The sequence below is a fragment of the Sapajus apella genome, unplaced genomic scaffold (assembly GCF_009761245.1).
Source record: "Sapajus apella isolate SASKATOON/1434 unplaced genomic scaffold, GSC_monkey_1.0 scaffold34, whole genome shotgun sequence".
Classification (NCBI taxonomy): domain Eukaryota; kingdom Metazoa; phylum Chordata; class Mammalia; order Primates; family Cebidae; genus Sapajus; species Sapajus apella.
This window is the reverse complement of record NW_022436974.1, coordinates 12,330,187-12,357,338: the sequence shown is the minus strand read 5'-3', so window position 1 is coordinate 12,357,338 and position 27,152 is coordinate 12,330,187. Positions and strand designations below refer to the sequence as shown.

The following is a 27,152-nucleotide window of genomic DNA, read 5'->3' as shown; positions in this document are numbered from 1 at the left end:
TAGTGAAAGTTTAAGCCAGGACCATGCAAGACAAAGAACAAAAATTGTCCAAACTGGAAAGGAAAAATTAAAACTATTTCTGCAGATAGTATTGTCTTAAAACATAAGAATCTACAAATAAACCATTTGAACGAGTTTAGGAAAGTTGCAAGATACAAAATCAATATATAAAAATCAGTTGTATGTCTAAACATTAGCAATAAACAAACTGAAAAGGAAAATAAGAAAACAATTTTTAGTACTTTCAGAAAGAATAGAATACTTAGGAATAATTTTAACCAAAGTAGTACAAGACCTATGTACTGAAAACTATAAAACACTATTGAAAGAAAGAAATAAAGATCTGAAAAAAATAACAGGAAGATATCCCTTGTTCACAGATTGGAAGATTTAACTGTCATTAAGGTGACAATACTTTTTAAGTTAGTCTCTAAATTCAACACAATCTCTGACAAGTGAGAGGATGTTAGAAGATCATGATTCAAATGCCACAGAGTCTCAATGCTCTTAATGCTTTAGATTTTCTTGAATAAATGTTTCAGCATTTGCTGTGTACCCTTAGAATAATTTCTAGAGACTTTAAGTGGGGGAGTATTATTTTTTCACAAGTTTTACCAGTTATGCTTGTTTTGCAAGGGAGAAGATCCATGAAGCTTCTCTCACTGACATTCCAGAAGTGGAAATACAGAAACCCTATTTTTAAAAAATTTCAACAGTGAATGGTGTTTCAACATGTAAAAAGGATACAAGTAGAACTGTTATAATTCTGATTGGGGTTAAGTCTCCAAAGTCCATTTGGGTGGCAAGTCATCAAATACTTCAAGGACTCTAGGAGATTTATTTACCAACTCTTGGATTAGATGATGATTTTTGTTTTTTTAAGGTTTAAGTTCAGGGGTACATGTGCAGGTTGGTTACACAGGTAAACTTGTGTCATGGAAATTTGTTGTATACTGTTGGTGGAAGTATAAATTAGTTGAACCACTGTGGAAGAGAGTGTGGCAATTTCTCGAAGACCTAAAGATGGAAATATCATTCAACCCAGCAATTCTATTACTGAGTATATACCCAAAGAAATATAAATCATTCTATTATAAAGAAACATGCACACATATGTTCATTGCAGCACTATTCACAATAGTGAAGACATGGAATCAACCTAAATGCCATTCAATAACAGACTGAATAAAGAAAATGTGGTACATATACACCATGGAATACTACGCAGTCAAGCAAAAAAATGAGATCATGTTCTTTGTGGGGATATGGAGGAACAGTGTTTTCTCAAGCCCTAATATTTGTGAAGTGTCAAATATGTTATTTATATATCTAAGAACTCTCCTCTCTCCTTTGTAAGGGAAATAGCTTTTCTTAAATGACATTTTTCTTACATTCCTTCAGGAAAATCTGTTCACTTTTCCTTTTTTTCTCAGTAAATGATATCTATACATTTAGTGCCTATTCAATTCTTTCAAGCTGTATTGATAGTTATGTCAGTTTTGAGTCTAGACCCATTAGGTAATCAGGCTTCTAAGAAACTATTATTTTTCCAATGAATATACCTAATAGTAACTTCTAAACAACTACAGATTCTTAAATGTTTTTGGCACAACAACAGAAAAATGATAAATTAGACCCTCACTGACTCTTTTAAAAGTAAACAAAGAAATCATAAGAACTCAGGGATATGGGAAATAAAAACAATTATTAATTCTCACTGGCCAAGATTTATAAGTAGCTGGGGAAAGACTTCAAACAAGGAGTTCATTCCTTTTACCTTTGATAAAAACATAAGCTTTGTCAGATGGTCCCAAGGAGGAGCTTTCATATACATTTGCCACATCCACTCCACCCCTCAGAATACTTCTCCCTTCACCACTTGGCTCTGGAGGGATATATGTCTTCATAGCTCCTATCACCCTGGATATTTCTTAATTGTGCCTTTCTCATTTCATGAATTTTACTACTAATGACTTGGGGAAAATAGGTAATAATTAATCAACTTGGGGTTTTAATAGAAATTTCAAAATTTTCCCTGTCATAAGTCCATTGTGTTTATATTCTGGACTTTTCTTGAGAGTTTTCTCTTTTTATCTTCTACCCTCTGTTACTCGTTTGTCCTCAGAGAGGGTTTCACTAATCTCTTATTCTTCCACAAATTGTTCCTTAACACAAGAAATACGAATCCTTTTCTCCATGTTATCTCCCTTTCCAGAGTGGGGATTTAATAAAAAAGAAATAATCAGTTTCTCCTTTCCTGAAAGTGGCAATTTGTATTCTTAACTCCAGACTGAATGATGCTCAGATCACTAGCTTTTTAAAGACATAATTTACTTTGTCAATTTTTCCAGTTGGAATAGAGGATTAGAAGAGTAGAAAAGAAAAAAAAATAAGAAATATTATGTAGATGAAAATTTTGGCTAGAGAAGGAAATAAATGGTAAATACGTGGGGGAATATCTAATTACTATTTTGGGGCAAAATGCACAGAATATAGTATTTTTTATTTATTTATGTATTTATTTACTTTTTTAGTATTTGATCAATCTTTTCTTGGGCTGCTTTTTTCCAGCAGTCCAGATCATTTGTTGTGATTAAGATGTCAGCTTGTCAGCTTCAGTTGAATTTGCTCTCTGAAGAATGTTTTACATTATCTTCTTCGTTCATTAGGCTAGACTTGAACACATCATGCTTTTTCTTGTCAAAATTTCCAATGACATTAGTGTTATTACTGCATAAATTATTTATGTGTTGGTGTGCTGTATGTTTCTATAATTGTACATCATAAATACTCTTAGTCATGCATAGAATATTTGCTGTCCCTCGGAAAGAAGCATTTGAGTTCACAGACAATTCAGAGAGAATTTTTCTTCTCCTAGATGGCATCTCTAGGTTCATATATTTTTTACTTTCTTTGCTTTCTTGTCTTATCTACAGATATTACCTCTGATTTTTTTATTTTTTCTTTGAGACAGAGTTTCGCTCTGTCCTCCAGGCTGGAGGGCAATGGCATGATCTTGGCTCACTGCAACCTCCCCCTCCTGAGGGGGATGTAAGTGATTCTCCTGTCTTAGCCTCCTGAGTAGCTGGGATTATAAGTGCCTGCCACCACGCCCAGCTAATTTTTGTATGCTTAGTAGAGACAGGGTTTCACCTTGTTGACCAAGCTGGTCTTGAACTCCTGACCTCAGGTGATCCACCTGCCTCGGCCTCCCAAAGTGCTGGGATTATAGCAGTGAACCACTGTGCCCGGCCTACTTCAGATTTTTCTTACATTTAGTATGGACCATAGGCACTTAGCCCCATCTCATGTATTGGTCCCCTGCCTGGAATCTCTGCAACAAAAAAATTCATTCTGCATAACACTTCCATATAACTCTATGCACTATTTTTTCACACAATTCCCCTTTTCAAATAGGAACAGTCTTCCATTGCATATATATTACATACAGAATAAATTCAAATACTTTAGGCTGATACTCATATATTTTTGCTATTTTGTTCTCGCCTGAAAGCATTCTCCTTTTTCTTTTTAGTCTATAAGCACCAAACTAAGCATTCATTTTTCTCATTTTATGTTCTGAAGCAGAGGTGGAAACCTGGACTGTAGATATGCAGATTATCACGTAGCTTATTACATGAAGATTTTCACATAGATTACATGACAAATAATTCCTCTGGATTCCTACCAAACCATGTCAATTACTGGTGAGGCAACAAGTGTTAGAGTTCGTGTTTGAAGGGCCTCATGTCCAAAAGAAATAATATCCTTTTTTTCTGGGGCAAAGAGTTGTCATTCCAAATAAAGGAGTTCTACATCTGTCCAGATAGTAGATATATGATAAGCTCTTCCACTGTAATTCTCAAAACCAAGTGAAATCCACCACAGTTGGGGGAGAGCAGTAAGGCTGTTAATGTCACATTAGAAGTCAATGCTTAGGGCTTAGGAACGTAGGGCTGGGAATATTTCAGTGAGGATGTTGGAAACTAGAAAGTATTGTCTGATATGACAAGAGCGCTGGGTATGTGAAAGTGTATCTGTACTACACATGCTCACTTTTACCTTACTTGTTACTACCATGAATAATGACTTTTACTTTATAGCACTTGAAAACACCTTTCCCCATCAGATACAGGTTCTTGGTCTTTGATTGAAGATATAAAAATGACATAAATGATTAAATATTAAAGATATAAAAAGAGATAAATTGATACAAATGGTTTAAGTGGCTTTCTTTCCTAAAAATTCCTTAAGGGAAGAACTCTGCTCTCTGAAGGTTTTCATCTCTCATTTTACCATATACACTGCCTGTACTTGCCTGTAGGTAATAGTTTCTTAGTATCTATTTTCTGAATATATGTTTTGAAGAAACACATAATAAAGTCTCCTCATTCCCAGAGGATACATTCTGAAAACCCTCTGGGATAGTTATTTATCAAATACGTATTGAGAACCAGTTGTGTGCAGGCACTATTCTGTTTTCTATGAGTAAAGCAATGAACAGATGAAGTTTTATTTCTAATGTAAAATGCCACATAGTTTTCCACTCTGCTTTTTTTCAATGTTTTTCTTTTTCCTGATTAAGAAAATTGACAAGTCTTGTAGGGTGTGTGTGTGGCGGGCGGTGTGCACACAAAATACACAATTGGAAGCACTGGTGTCCTGGAAAGTGCCAAGTACAAAAGACTCGGGTTTGATTCCTACTGCTTCGTTTACTAACTACATAGAAGAAAGTTGCCTGAACCATCACTTTTTGTATGCCTATTTTTATATGTATTTTAATGGGAGTACTGTTGTAATGCAATACCTCACTAAGGCTAAGAATACTTATCATATTTAGACTGCAAGGTTTCGAATCTTGCTTCTGCCACTTCACATTTACGGGCTGTATAACCTCAGGCAAGTTTTCTATTGCTTTTGTCCTCTAGTTTTCTCATCTGTTAAACATAAATATAATAAAGCATACCTCACAGGATTGTTCTGAGGATCAAATGAGTTCCTATATGTTAAGTACCTTGAATAAGACCGGGCACACAGTATTCTATGAGCTAACTCTCACTACTGCTACCACTACTAACACATTTCTTGCAGTTTTGTCAGAGAAATAAACATGATATATATCAAAATTCTCAGCATAGCACTGCATGCATGACAGTTGTCCAATAAACTGAAATTATTACTGAAGCGATCAGTCATTTTACATTATTCTAAAGACCTCAATAGCATCATTCTAGTGAGGAATAGTAGGATAATAATTTATGTTAAAGGAAGATAAATTTTGGAAGAAACAGAGGCAACCTAGTTATCTTAAGAAAAGTAATAGCTATTTGTCATATGTGAAAGTTGTCTCAGTCACTCTTGCTCCCATGGCATACTATGATCTCCAATAAATAGAAGCCTTATATTTTGATTTATTATAACTTAATATAACACACACGTCCATCATAATCATAGTTCCAAAATTCAGATCCAGTCATGGTCACTCCTTACCTAAAGTACTTAGGTGTAAGTTCATCCTTGGGATCAAGCCCAGACTCCCCACCCTGATACACATAAGGCCTTTCACGGTGTGGGCCACCTCCACCTTTCTGGACTCAATTAGTGTTGATCCTGCACTGCTCTACATTGCATCTCACACCAAATCACTTTTATTTTTCAATTTCATTAGTGCCTAGGGTCCCTGTGGTTCTACACTTTTTATGTGATACTGTTCCCATAATTTACTCATCCAATTTACATACCATCCTGCTGTGAAGACTTCCTTATTTCCCCATCTGGTTAGTTGCTCCTTCTGTAATCCCACAGGTTTTATACACATCTTTAAAAGCATCGTTTACATTGCCTTAACACTTCATGTATGTATTTACCAGAGCATGGAGGGATATCAATGAGGATAGGGACTGTGCTTCCGCGTCACTGGAGCTTGACATGTCATGATTCTTAACGTGATAAAATATTTATTGAATAAATAAATGGACAACTCAGTGAAGGGAGAGTGGTGATTTTTGTTATCACTACTTTAAAGGAAGTAAATAGCAGACCTCCTATTTATATGCAGAATTGTCTGGGGGAGCTGGCCCTTTAGGACACCTTTTCCAGATTCATCCCGATTACTGTAGCCAGTGCAGCCTGACTCATTTGATTTAGTGCAATTTCTGCCAAATGCAGTATCTCTCAATCCTGGGTGCACATTAAATAGTTCATAGCAGGGTGCCTGCCACTTAATGATATGCTTAAATGTTTATGGGAATAAGAGCTTCAAATGAAATAAGTAGGAAAAAAACACTGAAACTGCCTTTCTTTCTTAAACTTTTAATTATTTAGCTTTTTTTGTTTCTTATACTAGGTTCCTCTAAGTTTCTTCATTAGTTTAAGTGATTTTAATCTGATTTTAACTCCCTTACTGATTCCCCAAGGGTTTGTTTCCCCTTTTCTCAACTAAGTTAAGAAGTTGTAGACTATATACTTGAAATTATAGTTAATTGAGGTTGGCTCCAGTTGAATTTCTTAGGTGTTTAACAGGATTTTCATTTGAAGCTACATATTCCTGACAATCTCCACTCTTCAAGCGTGGAGTTCTCTTAAAAGGGCTGTTTTTCAATGAAAATTTCCAGATACTCCTCAAATGTGTTCCATCATTACCCAGGAGCCATGAGGAAATAGAGCTCCTGGGATGCTGTTATTTCAAACCCAGATAGATGTTCCAGGCTTTTCCCAGTGGTCTCAGTAGAAGTCGACTGTGTATCTCCTACTGCATTGCTCCCTTTGAGCCCCCAAACTCAGCTGTTGGTGGATTGAATGACACATTGACTAGGCATGATTATGTCATTCCACGGCTTAAAATCCTCTCGTGGTTTCTCACAGTTTTTAAACTAATATTGACTAATTACCTTTCATTCAAAGCCCTACATTATGTGGGCTAAACTACATATACCTATACATATACCTCTGTTCCTTCATGCTTGTGCTTTACTCCTCCTAGAGTGCCTTTTTCCCTCTGTTAATTTGCCCAGGTCTCTGCTATTCAGTTTTTAGAACTGAAGTTCAAGTGTTGCCTAAGGAGCACCTTGACCGACACCACTCATCCCTCGTTTAAGCAGATCCTATCTCCTCTTTCTCTGTTTTCCCAAGGCATGAAGGGCCCTTCTTTGCTGGCATTCACACCACATTGTGCTGAATTATTGACCAGACTTCAGCTCTTTGTAAGACAGGCACATTTCCTCATTTGGCTTTGTATTTCCAGCAATTGGTGCAATGCTTATTATATGCCAGGCACTGTGCTAACTGATGGGGATTAGTGAATGGTACAATCCACCAAGATTCAAACTAAAATCATCAGCATCTCTGAGATTCTTTCTTCTCCAGGTTCTGATATCTAAACACTAAATAAGTGATTCATAAGACTTTAATTCATATTCTCTTAAATAATTTGATAAAATTTTGGACTCTCTAGGGAAAAATACCTAATTCCTATGTATTTTATATACAGTTTATGAAACCTTATAAATAATATGAATTCAATTCCCCTGGCTTGTAGGGCTGTGGGCTCCACAGGGTCGTGGGGTGTCCCTTATGCTGTGCTGAGGTGCAGGATCTGAGAAATAGAGAGACAGGACACAGAAGTACAAGGAAAATGCAGTTGGGCTCTAGGGGCCATGCCACCTATCAGCAGAGTCAGGCGAGGCCCCGAATGTCCAGAAATGTGTGTATTTCTTGTGTATAGGTTAGGGGGCAGGGCAGTGAGTGAAATCATCTTTAAGGATAGTGATAGGGTCGTGAGCAATAAAACAAGGGGTCCACCCCCATTAGGTCATCTAGGCCAGGAGGTGGACAGTGCGCAGCAAGGGGTCCACCCCCATTAGGTCATCGAGTCATGGAGGTGGGCCGTGAGCAGTGAAGAGGGTACAGTGTTCAATATCTCTATCTATGGGCAAGCTACTTTTAAGATTTACAGGAGGATGCTTTTAAGTCACACAGCCATGACAAAGCTGTCAGGGTTACTGCCACCTGCTGGCAGCTTCCAATGAGTTCTATAGGGGAATGCTTTTCGAGCAGCACAGTAGCAAGAGCTGATGAGGTTCACAGTCACCAAGATGCTATTGCAGGTCTGAGGGCGGCCTTCCACAATAACTGGAGCAAGGTCCTACTACTCCTTCATCAGGAGAGTGGCTCGTGCTCCAAGCCTGCCATACAGTGGGTATCTTTACGATACCGGACGCTCCCGCCTGGGCCATGAGTTCTTGTCCTGGAATAACTGTTTTCCCTTAAATCATGCTCTGCACTGTGTCTGCTCCAGGCATTCCTCAGACTATAAGCTGCTTGTTCCTTGATTCATGCTCTGTACTGTGTCTACTCTAGGCATTCCTCCGATTATGAACTAAGATATAGTTATATATATATGGAAATAACAGAGTGGTAAGATATTCTTTAGGCACTCATTCTACAAACTAATATGATTATATATAGAGGATTATATAAAGGGAAATAACTGAGTAATAACACTCTGAGATAATCTTCAAGCCTGAATTCTATAAACTAATACATGATTTTATAAAGGATTATATCAAAAGGAAATAACTGAGTAGTAATACTATAAACTGAGATATTCTTCAGATCTTACTTGTGACAGGATTCTGTTTAGCTCTCCTTCCTCAGTGCCAATATGGGGGGTTACCCACACTGGTTGAATTCATGCTGTTTATAACTGGCAGTCACTGTAATGCACACAGGGTATATAATGAGCAATAGGGCCATATCATTGCTTTCAGCCAATTTCCCATAGAGTTGAAGAATGACACATGATCAAATAACTGCAATGCAATGTGACAAATGTGATCATCAAAGGAGGAAAATGTCAACCCTTAAAAGTTTTCATAGATGTCACCATTGAGCTCATCTAAAAGGAGCAAAAGATGTAGGAGAATATAAAAGTTTAATGAGCCCCTAAGGAAGGGGCATGATTCCTCATTATTTTGGACATGCTTTCCTCACTATTATTCTTACCTCTAATATTTATCTATCTAATATTTATCTAACAGTATTCCTACCTCTAGGTAATTATTCCTACTGTTTGATTTAAAGTGAGAGATGTGTGACTCTTCCTTTCACTTGAACATTTATAGGTCACTGTAGGGTTATTAATTGACCTAATTTCAATATTACTATGTGTCACAGAATAGGGAGGCCTGAACAGAGGCAGAAGGACTATTGGCAGCGGGGAGGGAAGGAGGGCTGCTGGTAGGTGGAGCAGTCAGAACACACGCGAGACTTCACCATCTTATATGGATGTGGGTGGCACCCAGAACAATTACAAGAGTGACATCAAAAATCACTGATCACAGATCCCCATAAGAGATTTAGTAATATTGAAAATGTTTGAAATATTGTGAGAATTACCAAAACGTGATGGAGAAATGAAGTGAGAACATGCTGTTGGGAAAATGTCACTGAGAGAATTCTGCAATGTGGGGTTGCCACAAACCTTCAATTTGTAAAAATGCAGCATTTGTATAAAGCAACAAACTGAATTGCAATAAAATGTGATATACCTGTGCCACAGACTGGGTAGTGTAAACAACAGACATTTTTTTTTTTTTCTCACGACTCTGGAAAATTAAGGTCTGAGATCAAGGTGTCACCAGGGTTGGGTTTTTTTTTTTTTTTTTTTTAAGGCTTCCTCCCTTGACTTGTAGATGGCCATCTTTTTCATATCTTCACAGTCTTCTCTCTGTTCCTGTCCATCCTCAAATTTCCTCTTCTTCTAAGGACATCATTCATATTGGATTAGGGCCTATACTAATGATTTCATTTCAACCTAATTATCTCTTTAAAGATCTTATCTCCAAATAAAGCAACATTCTGAAGTATTAGGAGTTAGAACTTAAATATTTGAATTTTACAGGGACACAGTTTAGCTCATAACACGTTATAAGCCCCACTTCCCTGAGAAGAAAAGTGGAACACATGAAGTTAAGTAGCCCCAGTTTGCAGAATTATTAACTAGCACAATCATCTAGCTTCAGAATCTATGAGGCTAACCTTTAGATTGTCACATTCTCTGCTCACATATTTTATTTTAAAATGAGAAATAAAATTCACAGACCTATTGAATCAATTTTTAGGATATCTCTTTTGTTTGTGGTACACCAAAATTCCCAAGTAGCAAAAATTTGCCTATGGCAATGGCACCCTGAATGTGCCTGATTGCATCTAATCTTGAAAGCTAAGCAGGGTCTGGCCTGGTTAGTATTTGGATGGGGCCAAATAGTAACTTAACAAAATGCCTTGTCTAAGGAAATTAAACTGGCTCCTGTATTAAGCTGTAGAACCAATGGTTTCCACTCCGGGCAAGTGTAATGGCCACAACAAACCATGAGCGGGTGCTCCCTGCCTGTCAGGCACTGTCCTTGGTGTGCTGTACACCTCGTCTCATTTATGCCTCACAGGTCTTTGAAGTTAGTTATTATCCACATTTTACATGAGTAAACTGAGACTTCCAGAGATTATATCCTCTCTCCTCACAAAATCAATACCAGGAATTTGAAACAAGATTTCTTAAGAGGAGGTTTTGTATTTCTGGCTTCTCTTCTTACTCTCACATCCCAAAGCCAAAGTCAGAATGCCTTGTATAAGCCTTTGTACTTGTGGAAACTGGACTTTCCCCTCTTGTATGTTCATCTGGCGGTTCTTCCTATGTTCACAGCAAGATATAATGTACTGCTTTTCTCAATTCCCTTCACTGTCACTGGCTGTTGTGAATGTGAGCTGTTTAGGGCCCTTTCAGCACTCTGAGTCACCTTCCAAGTACTCTGCGGCCCGCCTCAGGAGGGCACTCTAAGCTCGTCATTATGGATACGTCTAGGTCTAGATCCATAATCTCATGTTCATGGCATCCCCTTTGACCTACTTCTCTTTTGCCACCTCATATCCTACTAAGCCAGTGCTGGTCTACAGGTCCTCCTGGCCTGTGAATAGAAAAGAGTTTCAATTCTAAAGATAAATCACATGTATTTAGACTACTGATGTTAGTGTTTCACAACTGTGCAGTCACCCTTTCTTGCATACTCTGAGAGATTTTGTAATCAAATGTCTGATTGTCAGATGAGGTGAAATCACAGAAGATGCCTAGTTCTCACTTCTGTGTATAGCTGTGAAAGGCTTGTTAATGCTTTGAACCTTGTCTACCTTTCCATTTTAATTCCTAATTACTAATCTCTTGCATGTTAGTGGAAAAGCATTAAGCGTAGAACAGAGCACCTGGATTCTGATCCTAGCTCTGCCAGCTGGGTGATATAATAAAAGTCACAGGAATTTAAAAAGGAAGCCCAGACCTTCTACTGCTTGCAAATTCTTAAACTCTTTGACTCAGTTTTTTCTTTTGTAAAATGGAATCAAATATTAAGCAAGATATTATTAAAAGAAAAAATTTTAGCCAAATTAAATTTAAAGGACTTTAACTGAGCAAAGAACAATTCACGAATCAGGCAACCTACTGAGTTAGAGTGGGTTCAGAGACTCCAGCACAGCCACATGATGGAAGAAGATTTATGGATAGAAAAAGAAAAATAACATTAACAAAATGGAAGGGAAATACAGAAACAGATGGGTTACAGCTTGGTGTTTGACTTATTTGAACACGGTTTGAACAGCTGGCCACCTTTGATTGGCCAAAACTCAGTGATTGGCACAAGAGTAGACTATAGTCTGCTTACAGCTCCATTTAGGTTATAGTTCACAATGTACAGAGAAACCTTCAGGCTTAACTTATAATATGTAGGAGACAGCTTTCGGCTAACCTTGATTTAAGAGGTTATAATATATTAAGAGTATATATATATATATAATATATTAAGAGTCTGTTTTATAGAAATTGTTTTATTGCTAACTTTATTTGCTGGGTTAGATTATAAACTCAAGGTTATTGGGTAAATAGTTGGCACCTACTGTGTGCATGGCACTGAGGAAAAAAAAAAAAGAAAAAGCTGTTATTCTTCAGCTGGTTGGCAGCGTTGATACTCCCCCAATGTACTTGTGCTTCCTTTGGAAACAGCAATACCTCTTCCTCTATTTGAATTTGTTCCCTCACAGTGAAAGAAAAAAGAATGATTGTGATCCTGAATTTCTGAAGTAAGTAGCCTGTTTAACTGATAATCTAGCATCTGTTTTCTGTACCTTTCCCACTCTGTTGACAAATTCTCCAACTGCATAGCTTAAAACTGAGTCAGAAAGTAACAGAAGCATTAGTCAGAAAGGAGTGGAAATTACCTAGTCAGAAAATAACAGAAGCCTCCTCATGGAGAGAAAGAAAGGAAAGAACAGAAACCTAGACAGGGAACACCAGAGTGTCAGAGAAAAAGCCCAGATAGGCCAGCCAGAAGAACTGGGTTCTCATCTTAACTCAGTCCTGTATCAACTTTGTTCACTACTTCCTCTTTCTCTGCCTTATTTATTTTTATTATTATTTCATATTGTCTCCTTGGTTGTATTTATTATGCTAATACATAGCCTTTCCTGATCTTGTTATAATGTATTCATTGCTGCTCCTTGAGCAGAAAGCGAGTCCTGAGTCTTCTGAGAAAAGGAACACTTACGGTGTTTAATGCTAATTAATGCAGGTGTCTGTTGGATAAACAGCTTACCATTCAAGAGGAAGGTCAAGCAGAGTGTCTTAGAAGACAGAGAAAATCTACACATCAGACTTTGGTAGTAGCATATGCATACTCGCAACTGCAGAAACCCCCATCACCCTGTGTAAACACAGAGCTCTAACGGGGTATCTACTATTACCAGCAACAGAGTTGTAGTCAAGACCCCTTGATTCCAATCTTGATAGTACTGTTAACGAACTGGATTCGAATTTTATTTTCCCTCAGTAAAATGAGGGGTTTGGAAGGGAAGAAAAGGTAAGCTACTGCTTTTTCAGAACGGAGCCAATAATTTACATTGTTTCATTTTATCCTTACGTATTGGTAGTTGACATTTCACTCCCTTATTTTATTTTCGTTTTCATAGTTACTTTAAAGTAGATAGTACAATCTCCTTTCTACAAATGAGCATACTGAGGTTTAGAGAGTTTGATTGGATTAAGTTTAAAGGGAGATGTTTATTATCGTTTAAAAAAATACAAGTTTGTTTCGACAAGTATTTTAAAACAAGTACTACATGAAGAAATGAATAATAAAAAATAAAAAACACAGAAAAGCCCTGGCTTATTATACAATTGCAATTCAATAAATTTCGAGTGACTAGAAATTTGAGAGGCTGGAGGCATCTCAAGCTATAGTTCTCAAAGACAGTGTGATTGTCACGTCATCTGTCCTGGCCTTTCAGAAAGATGACATCTAAGAAATATAACCCCAGATTCTCTTGTATTTTCATTATCTCACTATTCCCATAGCTTCAGTTATTATCTAGAGGTTGGTGACTTCTCAATTCCAAAGTCAATCTTACTCTGAAATCCAGAGCCAAATATCTAGCTCATGACTTGACATCCCCAGTGGAATGTCTCAAAAACATCTTGCAGCACAGCACATCCGGAATCATGACATTAACGTCCTTGCTTCATATTCCAATTCTTCTCCAGGGATTTCTGTCTCTGGTAATACAAACACTTTGCTCAGTAGCATAAGCCAGAAAACTAGGCATTATCTGTGGTTCCTGGCCCCTCAGTTGTACTGCTTGTATTTCCAGACATCATCTTTTTGCCTGGACATAATTTTCTCACTGATTTCTTTATTCCCCTTGATGTCTGCATATCCACCAACTCTTACTCTTCCTAGTCCCTTCTCTGCAATGAAACCTGTGTGGCCTTTTACAAATGATAATCTGTTTATCTTATCATTCACCATCCCAGATACAAACACTGACTTTCTAGTTCTCTTAGGAAAAAAACGCAAATCTCCCTAAACATGGCCTCTGCTACCCTTCACGATTTGGCCTCAGTTCCCCTCCTATCCTCATCTGGAGCTATTTGCTCCTTGCTCCCCATAGACATGTTGGTCCATTTTTAGTTCCTTGAATTTGTCAAGGAACTTCATACTTCCCATCAAAGATCCTTTCCAAATTCCATTCTGTCCTTCAGAAATATTCTGCTACCATTTCTCTAAATAGTCATTCTTCAACTCTTGAAGAATGCACCATCAAAGACTTTTCCCCAGGCCATAGACAAGATGAGTCCTCTCCATTAACTCCTGTTACGATGTTACATTCTGCCATATCTGCCAGTCCATAACTATAGGTTGATTCTGAAATTGCTAGTTAGTGTCTATATCCACCACTAGACTCCAAGTACAATAGGGTGGAAAACTTCACCAATGCTGGACACACAGCCAGGTTATTATATATGTTTAGGATATATTCATTCATTTCTGAAATATATGAATAAATAGGTCTATTATATGTGTACATAGCTTTTTGCATGTGTGGTCATGGTGGTGGTAGATGTGTTAATCAGTTCCCAAGTATCCAGCTATCTTACGGCTTTCTTGTTTGTTCTTTTCTTTAAATCAATGTTTATTTTATAATTATTTTTATTTGTAAAAATTTTGCAAAGATGGAACGGAGAGTTCCCACATTTTTCATACCCAATTCCCCTGTTATTATCATCTTACCTTGTTATGGAACATTGGTCAACCTTAATGAACTGTGGTGCTAAATTGTCAACCACAGTCAATACTTTATTGTGATTACTTAGTAGTTACCTAATATCTTCTTCTGCTTCAGGATCCAAAACCCAGGATATTATATTACATTTGATCATCTTGTCTCCTTAGGTCCTCTTGCCTATGATATTTTTCAGACCGTCCTTGTTTTCTGATGACCTTGACAACTTTGAGGAGTAGTGCTCAGGTGTTTTGTAACATGTCCTACAGTTGATATTTGTCTGATTTTTCCTCATGATTAAACTGGGATATATATTTTGGGAAAGACATCCATGGAGGTAAAGCACCATTTTCTTCAAAGCATATCAAAGGTGTATAGGTGCTCAAGAACATAACCCAAAATATGGTGCCTTGGCATGCTGAGTATTTTGAACTAAAGGACATTGGAAGGCCTCAGAAACAAACTCTCTGGCTTTCTCTGGCCCCTCTTTCTCCTGTGAAACGAGTCATAGAAACTGAATTCCCTCTTTCCTAAGGCAGATCATAAAAACTAGAACCCTTCTTTTCCAAAACAAGCCATAAACTCTACAAAATATTACTATCACCTTCTGTCACCTTTTTGTGTAGCAGCTGGCCATAAAGAAATTCTCTGATCTACCTTGTTTGATAGTAGGTCATAAAACCCTCATTTCTAAGGTCCTGCCCTACACCTGGGAGGAGGGACTGCTGCACAGAGAGTCCAGTCGAATTTCTACATCACTGGCCATAGCACAAAATCTAAGCATAAAAATAGACAATTTTCCAAGGACCTTTGGTTCTTCTTTTCTGAAGTCTCCCATGTCATATAAAACTTTGATTCAATAATTTATTATGCTTTTCTCTTGTTAATCTTTTGTTGTAGGAGTGTTGGTCATGACCCTTACGATGGGTAGGGAGAAATTATCACACCTCTGTCACCCCAAAAGGGCCATGCTATTAACATGACTTGCCATTGTGAATGTTAACCTTGATAACCTGGCAGAGGTAGTGTTTGTCAAGTTTCTCAAACTGTTAAATGATTTCACCATACTTCTATATGGTAGGTACTTCCTGAAAAGAAGTCACTATGTGCACCCCATACTTAGTGAGTGAGGAGTTATATATGGTATCTTCAGGGCAGAGTATCTACATAATTACATGAATTTTTTTGCATGATAGATTTACGTATTCCTTTCCATCTATGTAGTAATTTATATATTTATAGATTACATCCGCATAGACTCCTCTATATTTATTTTATACTACTTTATTTTGTGGCTCAAACCCTTCCAGCTTTAGCCTTTAGGAGTTATTTCAGTTGACTTCTCTGTCCCTTTAATTTATCTCTAACATTGTGTGTGGTTTTCCTTTCTTTGAACATACCCTTTTTTTTTTTTTTTTTTTTTTTTTTTGAGACGAAGTCTTGCTCTGTCACCCAGGCTGGAGTTCAGTGGCGTCATCTCAGCTCACTGCAAACTTTGTCTCCCAGGTTCAAGCAATTCTCTGCCTCCACTTCCTGAGCAGCTGGGAATATAGGCACTCACCACCACTCCTGGCCAATTTTTGTATTTTTAGTAGAGATGGGGTTTCACTGTCTTGGTCAGGCTGGTCTTGAACATCTAACCTCATGATCCACCCACCTCCGCCTTCCAAAGTGCTGGGATTACAGGCATGAGCCACTACACCTGGCTAAACATACCCTTATTTTATGGCACTGCGAGATGCTCAATACTCATCTTGTATAATTCCTACCCCAGCCCTACAGCCTGCTATTTCTTCAAGGAGCCCCAGTTCCCTATAGTGGGGAATATTTCTTCTGTTGTGCCTACTTTTTCTTCTTCTGGCTTTCGAATTATGCATATATTATATTTTTTTGAATTTAACCCAAACTTCTTAATTATTTTTTATTCCTTTTTTCTCTTTGCATTTCAATTTGGGAAGTTTCTACTAACCTAGCTTCAAGCTCACTGATTCTTTTCTTGGCCATATCAAGTCCAGTGGTATATACAACACTATTGGAGTGTTCTTGATTTTCTAGCCCTTCTATTCTTTCTTAGCATTTCCATCTTTCGGCTTATATCATTCATGGTTTTTCATACATATTCTTAACTTTTTCTATTAGGAATTTTATTCTATTAATTTTATATTATGTATAGTCATTTTATTCACAATTATTTCAGATTCCATGTCTCATAGTTCCAAAATCTTATCATATCTGAGTTGGGTTCTAATGATTGCTTTATCTCTTCAGACTATTTTTTCTTCTCTGTTGTCATGCCTTATAATTTTTAACTAAAAGCCATATATATGTTTTATTAGGTAAGAGGAACTGACGTAAATGGGCCTTTAGTGTACAGGTTTATGTTAATCTGGCAAGGAGTTGGACAATGTTTAAATGTTTGTCGTAGTTGTTACAGTTTTGAGATCAGCGGCCTCAAGTTTCTCTAGTGTTTTGTTTTTCTCTCTATTCTTGGTTTTGGGTTCCCCTATATACTCTTCCTTAGAGACAGTTCACGTCTTTCAGCTCTTTTAGCTGTAATCCACTGTTATTATACTAGAGCTTTGTTGGATGGTGGTAAAGTATGAGAGAAGGGGGAGTCTTCAAAATATTTTAATTAAATCTTCGTCTTTTAGTGAGACAGTGTACTGGGGCTGTGATCTTCACAGTACAGCTTTTTTTTAACCTTTTACCTCTGCCCCTCTGTTTACTTCCCTGGCTGCAGTATTTCTATTTGACCCCTATGGCTTGTATTTACCTTCCCTTAGGTGAGACAGGAAGACTGAAAGAGGCTGGATTGAAAGGAATTCTCTTCCTGAAACTGGGATAAAACTCTGTCAATAATTTCCCCTGGATCACAGGGTTTTGATATGGAGAATGTCCTGGGCATATTTCACAATGGTCATTCTCCTCCTCCCTGTGACAGAGCAAGGAGAGGACCTTTTTCATAAAAACCTGGTGGAGTTCCTGGAGGTAAAGCCCCCAAACATATGGAAGTTCCCCTAAGACAGCAGCCCCCAGGAATTTCCCACTATCATCACTAGTCTAGACTCCGTCTCCAGCCATTCATCAAAGTGTTTCGGTGTTCCCACCATTTTAGGAATCCAGCTGCTCCTGCTCCTAGTAAACAGATCTCAGCAGTGTGCCTCTGGATGAACCCGTCTTTCCACTTTTGAGGATGGTAGTTTACCCTGCAACTTCAGTTCTCTCTTGGGTCCAAGAAAATTTGTTGATTATTAATTTGTCTAAGTTTTTTCTTATTTTAAGGATAAGAGTGACCAGAGTCTTTACATGTCAGATCCGAAAACAGGTCACATGCCAGCTTTTATTTATAAAACACAGCTCTCCCTATTTCCATCTGCGGTCATCTTTATTTTTTTCTAATTTTTCTGTTGTGAATTTCACTGTTACTCAGATTTTCAGAAAACTATCTAGATTCAGTTCAAATGAAGTTTTGCTAAAAAGATGACCCAGCCCTCCCCTCCTAAATGTCAATGTAATTATCTAAGTTAAACATCAGTATTCCCATGTGAACTATTCTAGACAGGGTTTGGTGAAATTAACTGAAGTTGAGAATCACCAGTGAAGAACTTAAGATTAATACCTTCATTTGAAAAGGTTGATAAGGTGGATGAGCACATTAATGGCTTCATCCATTAAATCTTTTGGTGCTGAGAATTGATGTCCTTGTTCTACTTAGGTAAATAATTTTTATTTCATGGCAGAAACAAGATTATTTATAAATTGAACTACAGTAGTAATTTCCTCAATTGACAAAAGGTACAAATTTTGCCTCAAGCCCTTATCTAGAGGCTCATTGTATAGCAGGCTGTTCCTAAATCAGTCAAAGTTTGACAAGGGTGGTGGGGAGATTAATGATCAGACAGCCTATTTCTCATTTAAAAAAATTAATTTACCAATTAAAAACACATGGGTTAGTACAAATAAAATGTCTACTAAAACATTATTTGTAATATGATTTCCTTTTCTGGTAAAATATATATAGAATATTGTGTATGCATATTTTAAAAACTAGATATAACAAAAGCATAGAGCGTGTACATGTGATTTTTTCTTTTCTCCTTTTTGTTTATGTTTTCTGTTTTACATAACAAGTACTGATTTTGTGAAGCAAATAAAACCATAGAAGTTAAAACAAAAAGACTAATTTATAAAATCACAGGACTGTAATAAAATTTGTGGTTTATTTGTTAAGCCAGTTTCTAAATTTTCTGTTGAGGAAACTGAAGCACAGAAAAATTAAATATTGTAATTCTTAAATATTGTAATTTCTCATTTTTGCCTGTCATAACAATGGCCATTTACTAAAGGCACTGCTCACATATACACGGCTTTGGTATTTCTATTACAGCATATGATTTATCTCATCAACTTTAAAGTTTCTTCAGTACAGCCATAATACTGAGGAAGGGGAAGAAGAGGAGAGAGGAGCTGTAATAAAGATAATAGCTTTCATGTACCATTTGTCAAGCTATGTATTTTGTGTCATTTTAATTAATCCTCACATTACCTTCATGACATAGATATCATTCCCATTGTGTAGAGTAAGAAAAGGAAGATCAAACAGATTATAAAATTTTACAAATCTTCCTTGTAGCAACCTATACAACTCAGATGTTTATAAAGATCTATGTGTAACGTGACCTACAGTAGATATGTAGTAAATATTTGTTTAATAATTGAACTAATTTAGAAATCATTTGGTTTGCATGGACTAGATTTTTGGTGTTTATCAATGGACTCACGATCCCTTACTAAATTCACAGCTGAAAACCAACTTTGACCACAAGTGTTTTAAGTTTGGATCCTCTAATAAACAAAATTTTTTCTGTCATGGAAAAGATGATCACCACTTCTGCCATTTGGCTTTCTTGTTCTCTTCTTTATTGTACTTCAAAATGTTGAAAATGGTTTTCTAAAATTTTATTCATTTTGTGTGAAGCATGAGCACTCTTCTTTTTCAATACCACGTTTCCTACCATGTACCAACCTTTGACCCGCTAGCTTAAAATATAGAGCTAAGTAATGATAGCTTACTTATTTCGTACTTTAATAAAAAATATCATGTTCAAAACAGGTAGGACAGATATTATTACTCTCATTTTAACAATGAGGAGGCTAAGTTTCTACGTTTAGTGATTTGCTTAGAGTTATATAACCATATTAAAACACAGGGCGAGGGCCCCAGGAGAGTTCTGTAACTCCAACTATTTCTTCTATGTTATACGAGTTGACAGTGCAAAGCCATTCTGTCTGTCATATTGTTAATGGCTCATTATAAATTATCCTACAACTTGAGTTTCTGCTTTTTTTACTGGATTTTTTCAATCCTTTAATTTTTTAGCTTTTGTTCTAGTCAGAGTTTTTAGTTGCATGAGACAGAAACTAACTCTGGCTGATTTAAATGGGAGAAGAACATGCTGAGAGGCTATTGAGTAGCTCACAAAATTGTGTAGCAGCATGTCCAGAAACAGGTGAGAACAAGGGAGAAGGGCATCAGCTAAGGTAGCCACCAAAACCATGCTATAGAACACAGGGCACTTCCTGAGCAACAGATTCCTTTGCTGGTAAGTCTGGCTTTCCTGCCCTGAAATTTAGATTTAAATATTGTTATAGCAACTATCAATGCCCATTTCTAGGATGGGTTTCGATTGTCCCTGCTTCTTTGTGTCACTATCTCTGTTTCAAAGTCATGACTTCAAAGATACTGAACCATGTCAGTATCTTCTTGACTTCAAAGTCATGACTTTGAAGAAATGAATATGTCCAATTGGCAGAATGTTGATCATATGGTCATACCCTCACTTCAGAAAATGCTGAGAAATAAAGCATTTAAACCACTATCATTGGAGGAAAGCTCTGTCCCCCATCAAAAATCATTAAACCTCCACTTCACCTACTGTAACATAAATATTTAAATCATTGAGAGCTTCCCACCAGAACCAAGAAAAATGACCAAATTCCAGCAATGTTTCCAATTTAGTTTATATGTTCTTTCTCTGGTCTAACTTTCTTTGGGACAAGCAATACATTTAATTTACAACTAAGACTCAACTGTCCCTCAACCAATAATTATCTTTATTTTTCAGCATTCTGAAGATTCAAAACTCAATGTGTTTTATTCACCTCCTAAGAAATTATGTTTTCAAAGCTAGCCTCAATATTTTTTCAAACGAGTGAACTTCTTCAAGGCCTGAAAGAATGAATTGATATTTTACAAAATATTTTTGAAGCATAAAGAATATATTCAACATCTTTCCATGTCTTGGGGTTTTAACAGATGCCTTATTCTACTTTAACAATTTCAAATATTTCTTTTACACAAAATGTTTCTTAGTCTGAATAACCCTTTTCTCTACAGTATTTTTGAGCAGTGGCTCCGAAGGCATCACCCTCTTCTAGAAGTTTATCCAGAAGCTAATGCACCCATTGGACATAACCGGGAATCTTACATGGTTCCTTTTATACCACTCTACAAAAATGGCGATTTCTTTATTTCATCCAAAGATCTGGGCTATGACTATAGCTACCTACAAGATTCAGGTAAAGTTTACTTTCTTCCAGAGGAATTGCTGAATCTAGTGTTACCAATTTCTTTTGAAATAGTATAAAACCCTATGCTTCTACAATGTTGTTCCTGAATGCTTTAAATTGGGAAAGTCCATTTCAATCTTTAATTTATTACCAGTTTATTATCACAGGAATCAAATTCTGAGGATCTTTAAAGTTGTATTCATTTTGCTTAACATAGGTTGTTTTGTACATAGCAACCATGGGAAGAACAGCAGAATCAGAAGGAAAATAAAAAGGTTTTGAGACCCCGACTCTATCAACTGATTGTAGTGGGATCTTGGGAAATTTTCTCTGTATCCCTTAATCTCAGTTTATTCACCTGAAATATTGGGATCAGAACACCTTGAATAATTATTGTGAGAATGATATATTAATGAGCCTAGTACAGTGTGGCACAGGGTAAACATACAGCAGTTTTGGACTCGTCTTTGGGAGTTTCTTGCTAGGGTTACCAAGAAAATTTGCAGAAATCTTGATTTTAGGCATAGTTAATAATAATAATAGCTATTATAATGTTAATTGCTCTATGATGAAGATATCAATATGAAACAATATTCCTGCATAGAAGATATCAGTATAAAACAATCTTCCTGCATAGAACCATGTCAGTATCTTCTTGACAAAATAAGGAACCAATTGTAGTGTTTGTCTCTATGTGAAAGTCCACTATGTACATATTCTTTACATGCATTATTAATCAACCATAGATGAGGTATTATTCTTTCAAGATAGAGGTGAGAACACTGATACCCAAAGAATTTAAGTGGCTTTCCCAATATCAAACACCAATATGTGGAGGAGTAAGAATTAAAGAATTCTAGGTGGTCCTCCTCATCTCAGCATACTATGATTCACCTAATGCATAAGGGCTAATTATCAAAAACTGTGTGGCTTGTGGGCAGGAGGTATTTAACTAGCATTGATATTTCACTGTATTCATTGATAATTCATGAAACATAAAAAAAATAAAGAAAATAAACAAATGAATGAAACTCTACTCTCTCGCTCTTGTGCTCAAATTCAGTAACACATGACTGGAGAAGTTTCAGACCTGAAGAGGCTCCAGTGTAGAAGACAACTGTGCAAGGAAGTAAAAATCATCAGGCTGTATTATGCACAGTAAAAGAGTCATAAAGAAAATCCCATAGTAGTGCTGAAGAGACAGCCATAACTACTGGAGGGTTCACCCTAAAAAGAGAAGACAAGGCCTTCAGATTGAGTAGGCAGGTGGGAGACAGCAAAGGGCCAGGAATAAGCTAGGCTAAGAGAACAGCAAGAACAATAGAGGTGGAAAATGAGCAGCATATTTATGGAATGCTGAATTATTCTATTTGAGTAGTGTGAACAGTGGAAAATGACACGAAGAAGATAAGTTGACCCAGTTTATAATAGTTAACATATACTAAGAATTTCTTATTTGCCAGGAACTCTTCTCAATATGCTGTATGCATTATTTCCTTAAATCTTCATAATTACTCTATGAAGTAGGTATTATTATGTCTTTTTCCTTTTCATATATAAGGAAATAGACTCTTAAAGAGTTTAAATAAATCATCCCAGGCCATTTACCTAGTATATAGCAATATAGTATAGTACATATGCAACGTGGGGTTAACAGGAGGGCCTATAGGTTATCAACCTTGTTCTGCCTTTTGAGGGACAGTTAATTTAAAAGATAATGGGTTTAACTGAGCTTTTTTGCTTTATCTGAATATTATAGCCAATAAACTAAATGCTAACACAGCTGACAAAGGAGATCAGTTTTTGGAAAATCTTAAGATCACTAAGAACAGAGAATTTTGCAAAGGGTGGAAGTGTGGTAAGAGGAAGGGCTTCCTGTACATCTCAAGTAACATGTCCTCCCTTTCTTATGTGACAACCACAGTACTTAAAGAAAGGAGCTTATTGGTGATATTTTTCAAAGATTTTCCATTTAGGATTTTATGATTTAATCTCTGTTTCCACTTCCAAAACATGCTAGACTTTCATGGGTTCACACTTTTGAATATGCTATTTTTTTCTGCCTGAATTCTGACTCTGTTTCTTCATTTGTCAAATTCTCAGATATAAAAATCATTTTATATTTAAACATAGTCATGTTTAATCACAGCTTTCCCAGAGTTACATAGTTTTTTTTCTATGTATGACTCTTTCCTGGGTTTTATTCTCCTCCAAACCCCCAAAATCAGAGTTTATCTTGCAAGCTTCTCCATTCTAAGCATTACATTGATCTGGTATGGGCTGAAATAAATAATCGATTTGAGTGTAAGTGATATTTATCATGAAGTGTCATTCCTCTTTACTAATACAAGTGAAACTTGGTAGAAAAAATGTTACATCTCTTAACACTCAGGTCTAATTTTTGGATATATATTTTAAAACACTTTTGAAGTATTCTATCATGCCAGGTGTTTTTTATGTGTCTATATCGAGTTGTTTATTCTTTATACACATTATTAATCAACCATATATGAGGTATTATTCTTCCAAGATAGAGGTGAGAACACTGGTACCCAGAGAATTTAAGTGGCTTTCCCAAAATCAAAATCCAATATGTGGAGGAGCAAGATTTCAATTCTTTCAAATTGAAAGGGACAAGATTTCAGTTAAATATCTTCACAAATTTTATAATGGAAGAGAAATATCCTAAACAACTGCTTGCTGAAAAAGTCATTTATTTAGAGATATGCCTATCTCCAGGGGCTGACGAAGTGATAGTTGAGATGACATCAATGTGACAAGTAGAACTAACTAGTTGAAAAGGAGGGCATGATAAATTTGGGCCATATTGTTAGAATGATGCAAGTCACTGATACATTTTAAGAAGGTTATAATCAAATTTGAATTTCAAAAGGTTATCTCAGCTTCAGTGTAGAGAAAGCATTTTAGCAGTAGCACAGCACATGCAGAAAGGCGGGGAAATGCTATTATAAAAGTCTGGAGAAGAGGCAAAGGTAGTTTAAATCGCAGTGGTGGTAGAAGGAAGGGAGATAGAAAGCATGAAATAATTTGACATTATTTTAAAGGCAAAATTTACAGAACTTGGCAAATGATTTATGTACCAGGAGATTAGGAATGGCTTTATGCTTTGCGGCCTGTGAAACTGATGAATGGTAGTACAATTCACTGATATAATAACAAGAGGAGCAAAGAAATACATGGAGAACATTTACGGTTTTGTTACACAGTGAAATGAAGTTATATGGATGGTAAATGTGTCTCTTGAGAAGCTGGATACACAGGCCTGAAACTCAAAAGTGGAATCTGGCCCTCAGATCTGAACGCAATAGATATCAGCATATAAATTGTTAAGTAAGCTAATTTTTAAAATCCTATGGAGGGGTGATTTTTATTCTGTTTTACAGGTAAGTAAACAGAGAATCAGAAAGATCTAGTGATTAATTTTAAACTACAAATCTAGTAAGTGTTAAATATTTAATCCAAAATTACATCATTCCATCACTGCACAGAGAAAAGGGTTCCCTTTAACCCCCATATGCTCCACCTCTTTGTCTCTTCCCTAGTAACCAAACGGATACTTTTTACTACAAAGGCAACAAAATTTCCTGGATGAGCCAGGGGAGAGAGGAGGCTCAATGAGTAATCTCACAGGCTTGAAGGTATTTATTTCTAACGAAATTAAAAGAAACAAAATTTATTTACAATGCCTTTAGAGTCAATTTGAAAATTTCTCTAAAAGTTAATTTTCTCTAAAAGTTAATTTTAGAGAAGTTTGACTTAAGCAACAGCAGATAGTTGGGAGGCTGAGGCAAGAGGTTCACTTAAGCCCAGGAGTGTGAGGCCAGTTTGGGCAACAAGCGACACTCGACTCTAGAAACAAAGCAAATCAAAACAAAGCAGCTAAAGTAACCGCAATTGCCTATTTTCTATTTTGTGAATTTTTCCATATTGTTGCTTCTGATGCACTTTCAATGAGTTTAAAATTTATCTCTATTAATAGCTAAATTTTAAGCTTACCAAAAAATTCTTTAAAATTTCTAAATATAATTTTGTTCAAGAGGATTATGATTCATCATCCAGGTACTCGTGTTTATAAATACTTAAGTGGTTTCTGTAAAAAGGCAGCTGATATCTGCCTTTTATCAAACATTTTCTCTTATAATTGAATTTAGTGGTTCTTTAAAAAATTGAGTAGCAGGTGATTTTTTTGTATGCGAAACTAATTTACAAGGTGAGACCAAACAGCTTTGGCAGTGAAGGGTTGTGGCCTCAATGCTGGTGATAAATGTAATCTTGCTTTCTGCATAGCAGAAAAGCTCTCTGTTGAGAGCTTCCTTCTTCCCATACATTACAAAAGATCTGGTAATTTGATTTCAAAAATGAGAAAGGAAAACAATGTTCACAGGAACTGCACTGTCCCATTCTGCCAGTGGAAATTGATGAGACTTCTATCATTCATGGATTTGTTCAATAGCCCTGCTTGGCTATGTGTATACCTGTGTGCATGCTGCTCCTTTCTGCCGAGGATGGATTACCATCAACATTATATACTCAAAGTCTAACTCATTCTTTTACTCCATGGGACAGTGTTCTGGGGTGCCTTCCGACTTCACAGACCGATGTAGGTGTTCTCTTCTCCATGATCTCTTTGTATCTTTTACATATTTTCACCAGAACATCATCACTCTCAAAATGACTTGTTTACCTGCCAGGTGCTGAGGGTGAAAAGATAAATGAGGCAGGGAGTGTATCTCAGTGAATATGTGATTTTAAAATAAATGAAAAGGAGAATGAAAGATAAGACATAGTATGTTCTCTTGAGAGTTTGTGACAAGCCTGAAACTAAGATGTATATAAATAAATGTGGTAATAAATGGACATTTGTGTCAAATGTCACAAGGCAGCAAAGAAAGTAGTTTGAGAATCCAGAAGAGAGAATGGAGCTGAGTCAGCAGTTGCAGCAAGTTTGGAAAGAAAAACTCCTATTGGAAGCTAGTTTAGTTGAATATTGATGAAATTATCATTTTGTCATGATAAGAATCAACAGCAGTTGTAAATTGTTTTCTGTATGATAGACATTGTACCAAGGGCTACACATATGTTGTCTAGTTCAATCACTGCAGGTAGACTCTTGACTCTTAAATTAGAGTAATGGCCCCTAACTACTTCATGTGTGTTTTGTGAATAAATGGGCATGTTAACGCACTTTGGAAATGACAGAGCATAAAACAAATAAAAATCTACATAATTATTCTGAAAAGAATAGATGACAAGAAGAACAGAATTTCACACAGGGAAAGATGGCAGGAAAGTTATAACATGGGGACAACCAAAAAGGTGCACCGTTGAGGCTCAAAAGTGGATAGCTTAGAAAGAAAGTCTGAATTTTAGTTTAAAGCCATTGAGAAATAAAAGTGTTTCGAAGACAGTCCCCTGGTAACAGTAAAAATACAGACCACTTGGAATGAATTGAAGTGGAGAAATAATAACAGAAGCTGGAGAACAGGACAGACATAGAAATAGTATTTAAAAGCTGTGAAAGCACGTGAGCCAAGCCTTCAACAAACAGGAAAATATTTATCATGTAGCCTCTATGTATCCCGCCTTTTATTGGACATTTAAAATGTACCATGTATTGAAGCCACTAACAGCAATCTAAGCTAGGTATTGTAGTCCCATTTTCAAAATAATTTTAATATATATTTAAAACAGTAATTTCCAAGGTCTAGGATTTACTCAGGATCATACAGTTCATGAGACCTCACCAATATTTTGTCTGTATTCTAGCTAGTGAGAAACGAAAAGGTAAATGGTCAAAGACATATTTTCTTTTTCTTTTCAAGGGAACTTCCCACAAAGTATGTTTTATATATATAAATCTTTGAGGGAAGTTCCCTTAAAAAGAAGCATATATATAGACATAGACAAATAAACATTTCAATACACACAAGCTAGAATACAGACAAAATATTGGTGAGGTC

General features: G+C 36.4%; 1 protein-coding gene across 1 annotated transcript in view; it reads left to right on the top strand.

Moving 5' to 3' along the window:
• The window catches only part of TYR (tyrosinase), a 102,962-nt gene that overhangs the window by 72,292 nt on the left and 3,518 nt on the right, over positions 1–27,152 (top strand). The window contains exon 4 of the mRNA XM_032295813.1: positions 20,999–21,180. Coding sequence (XP_032151704.1) covers positions 20,999–21,180 — 182 coding nt within the window. The remainder of the gene's footprint in view (positions 1–20,998; positions 21,181–27,152) is intronic.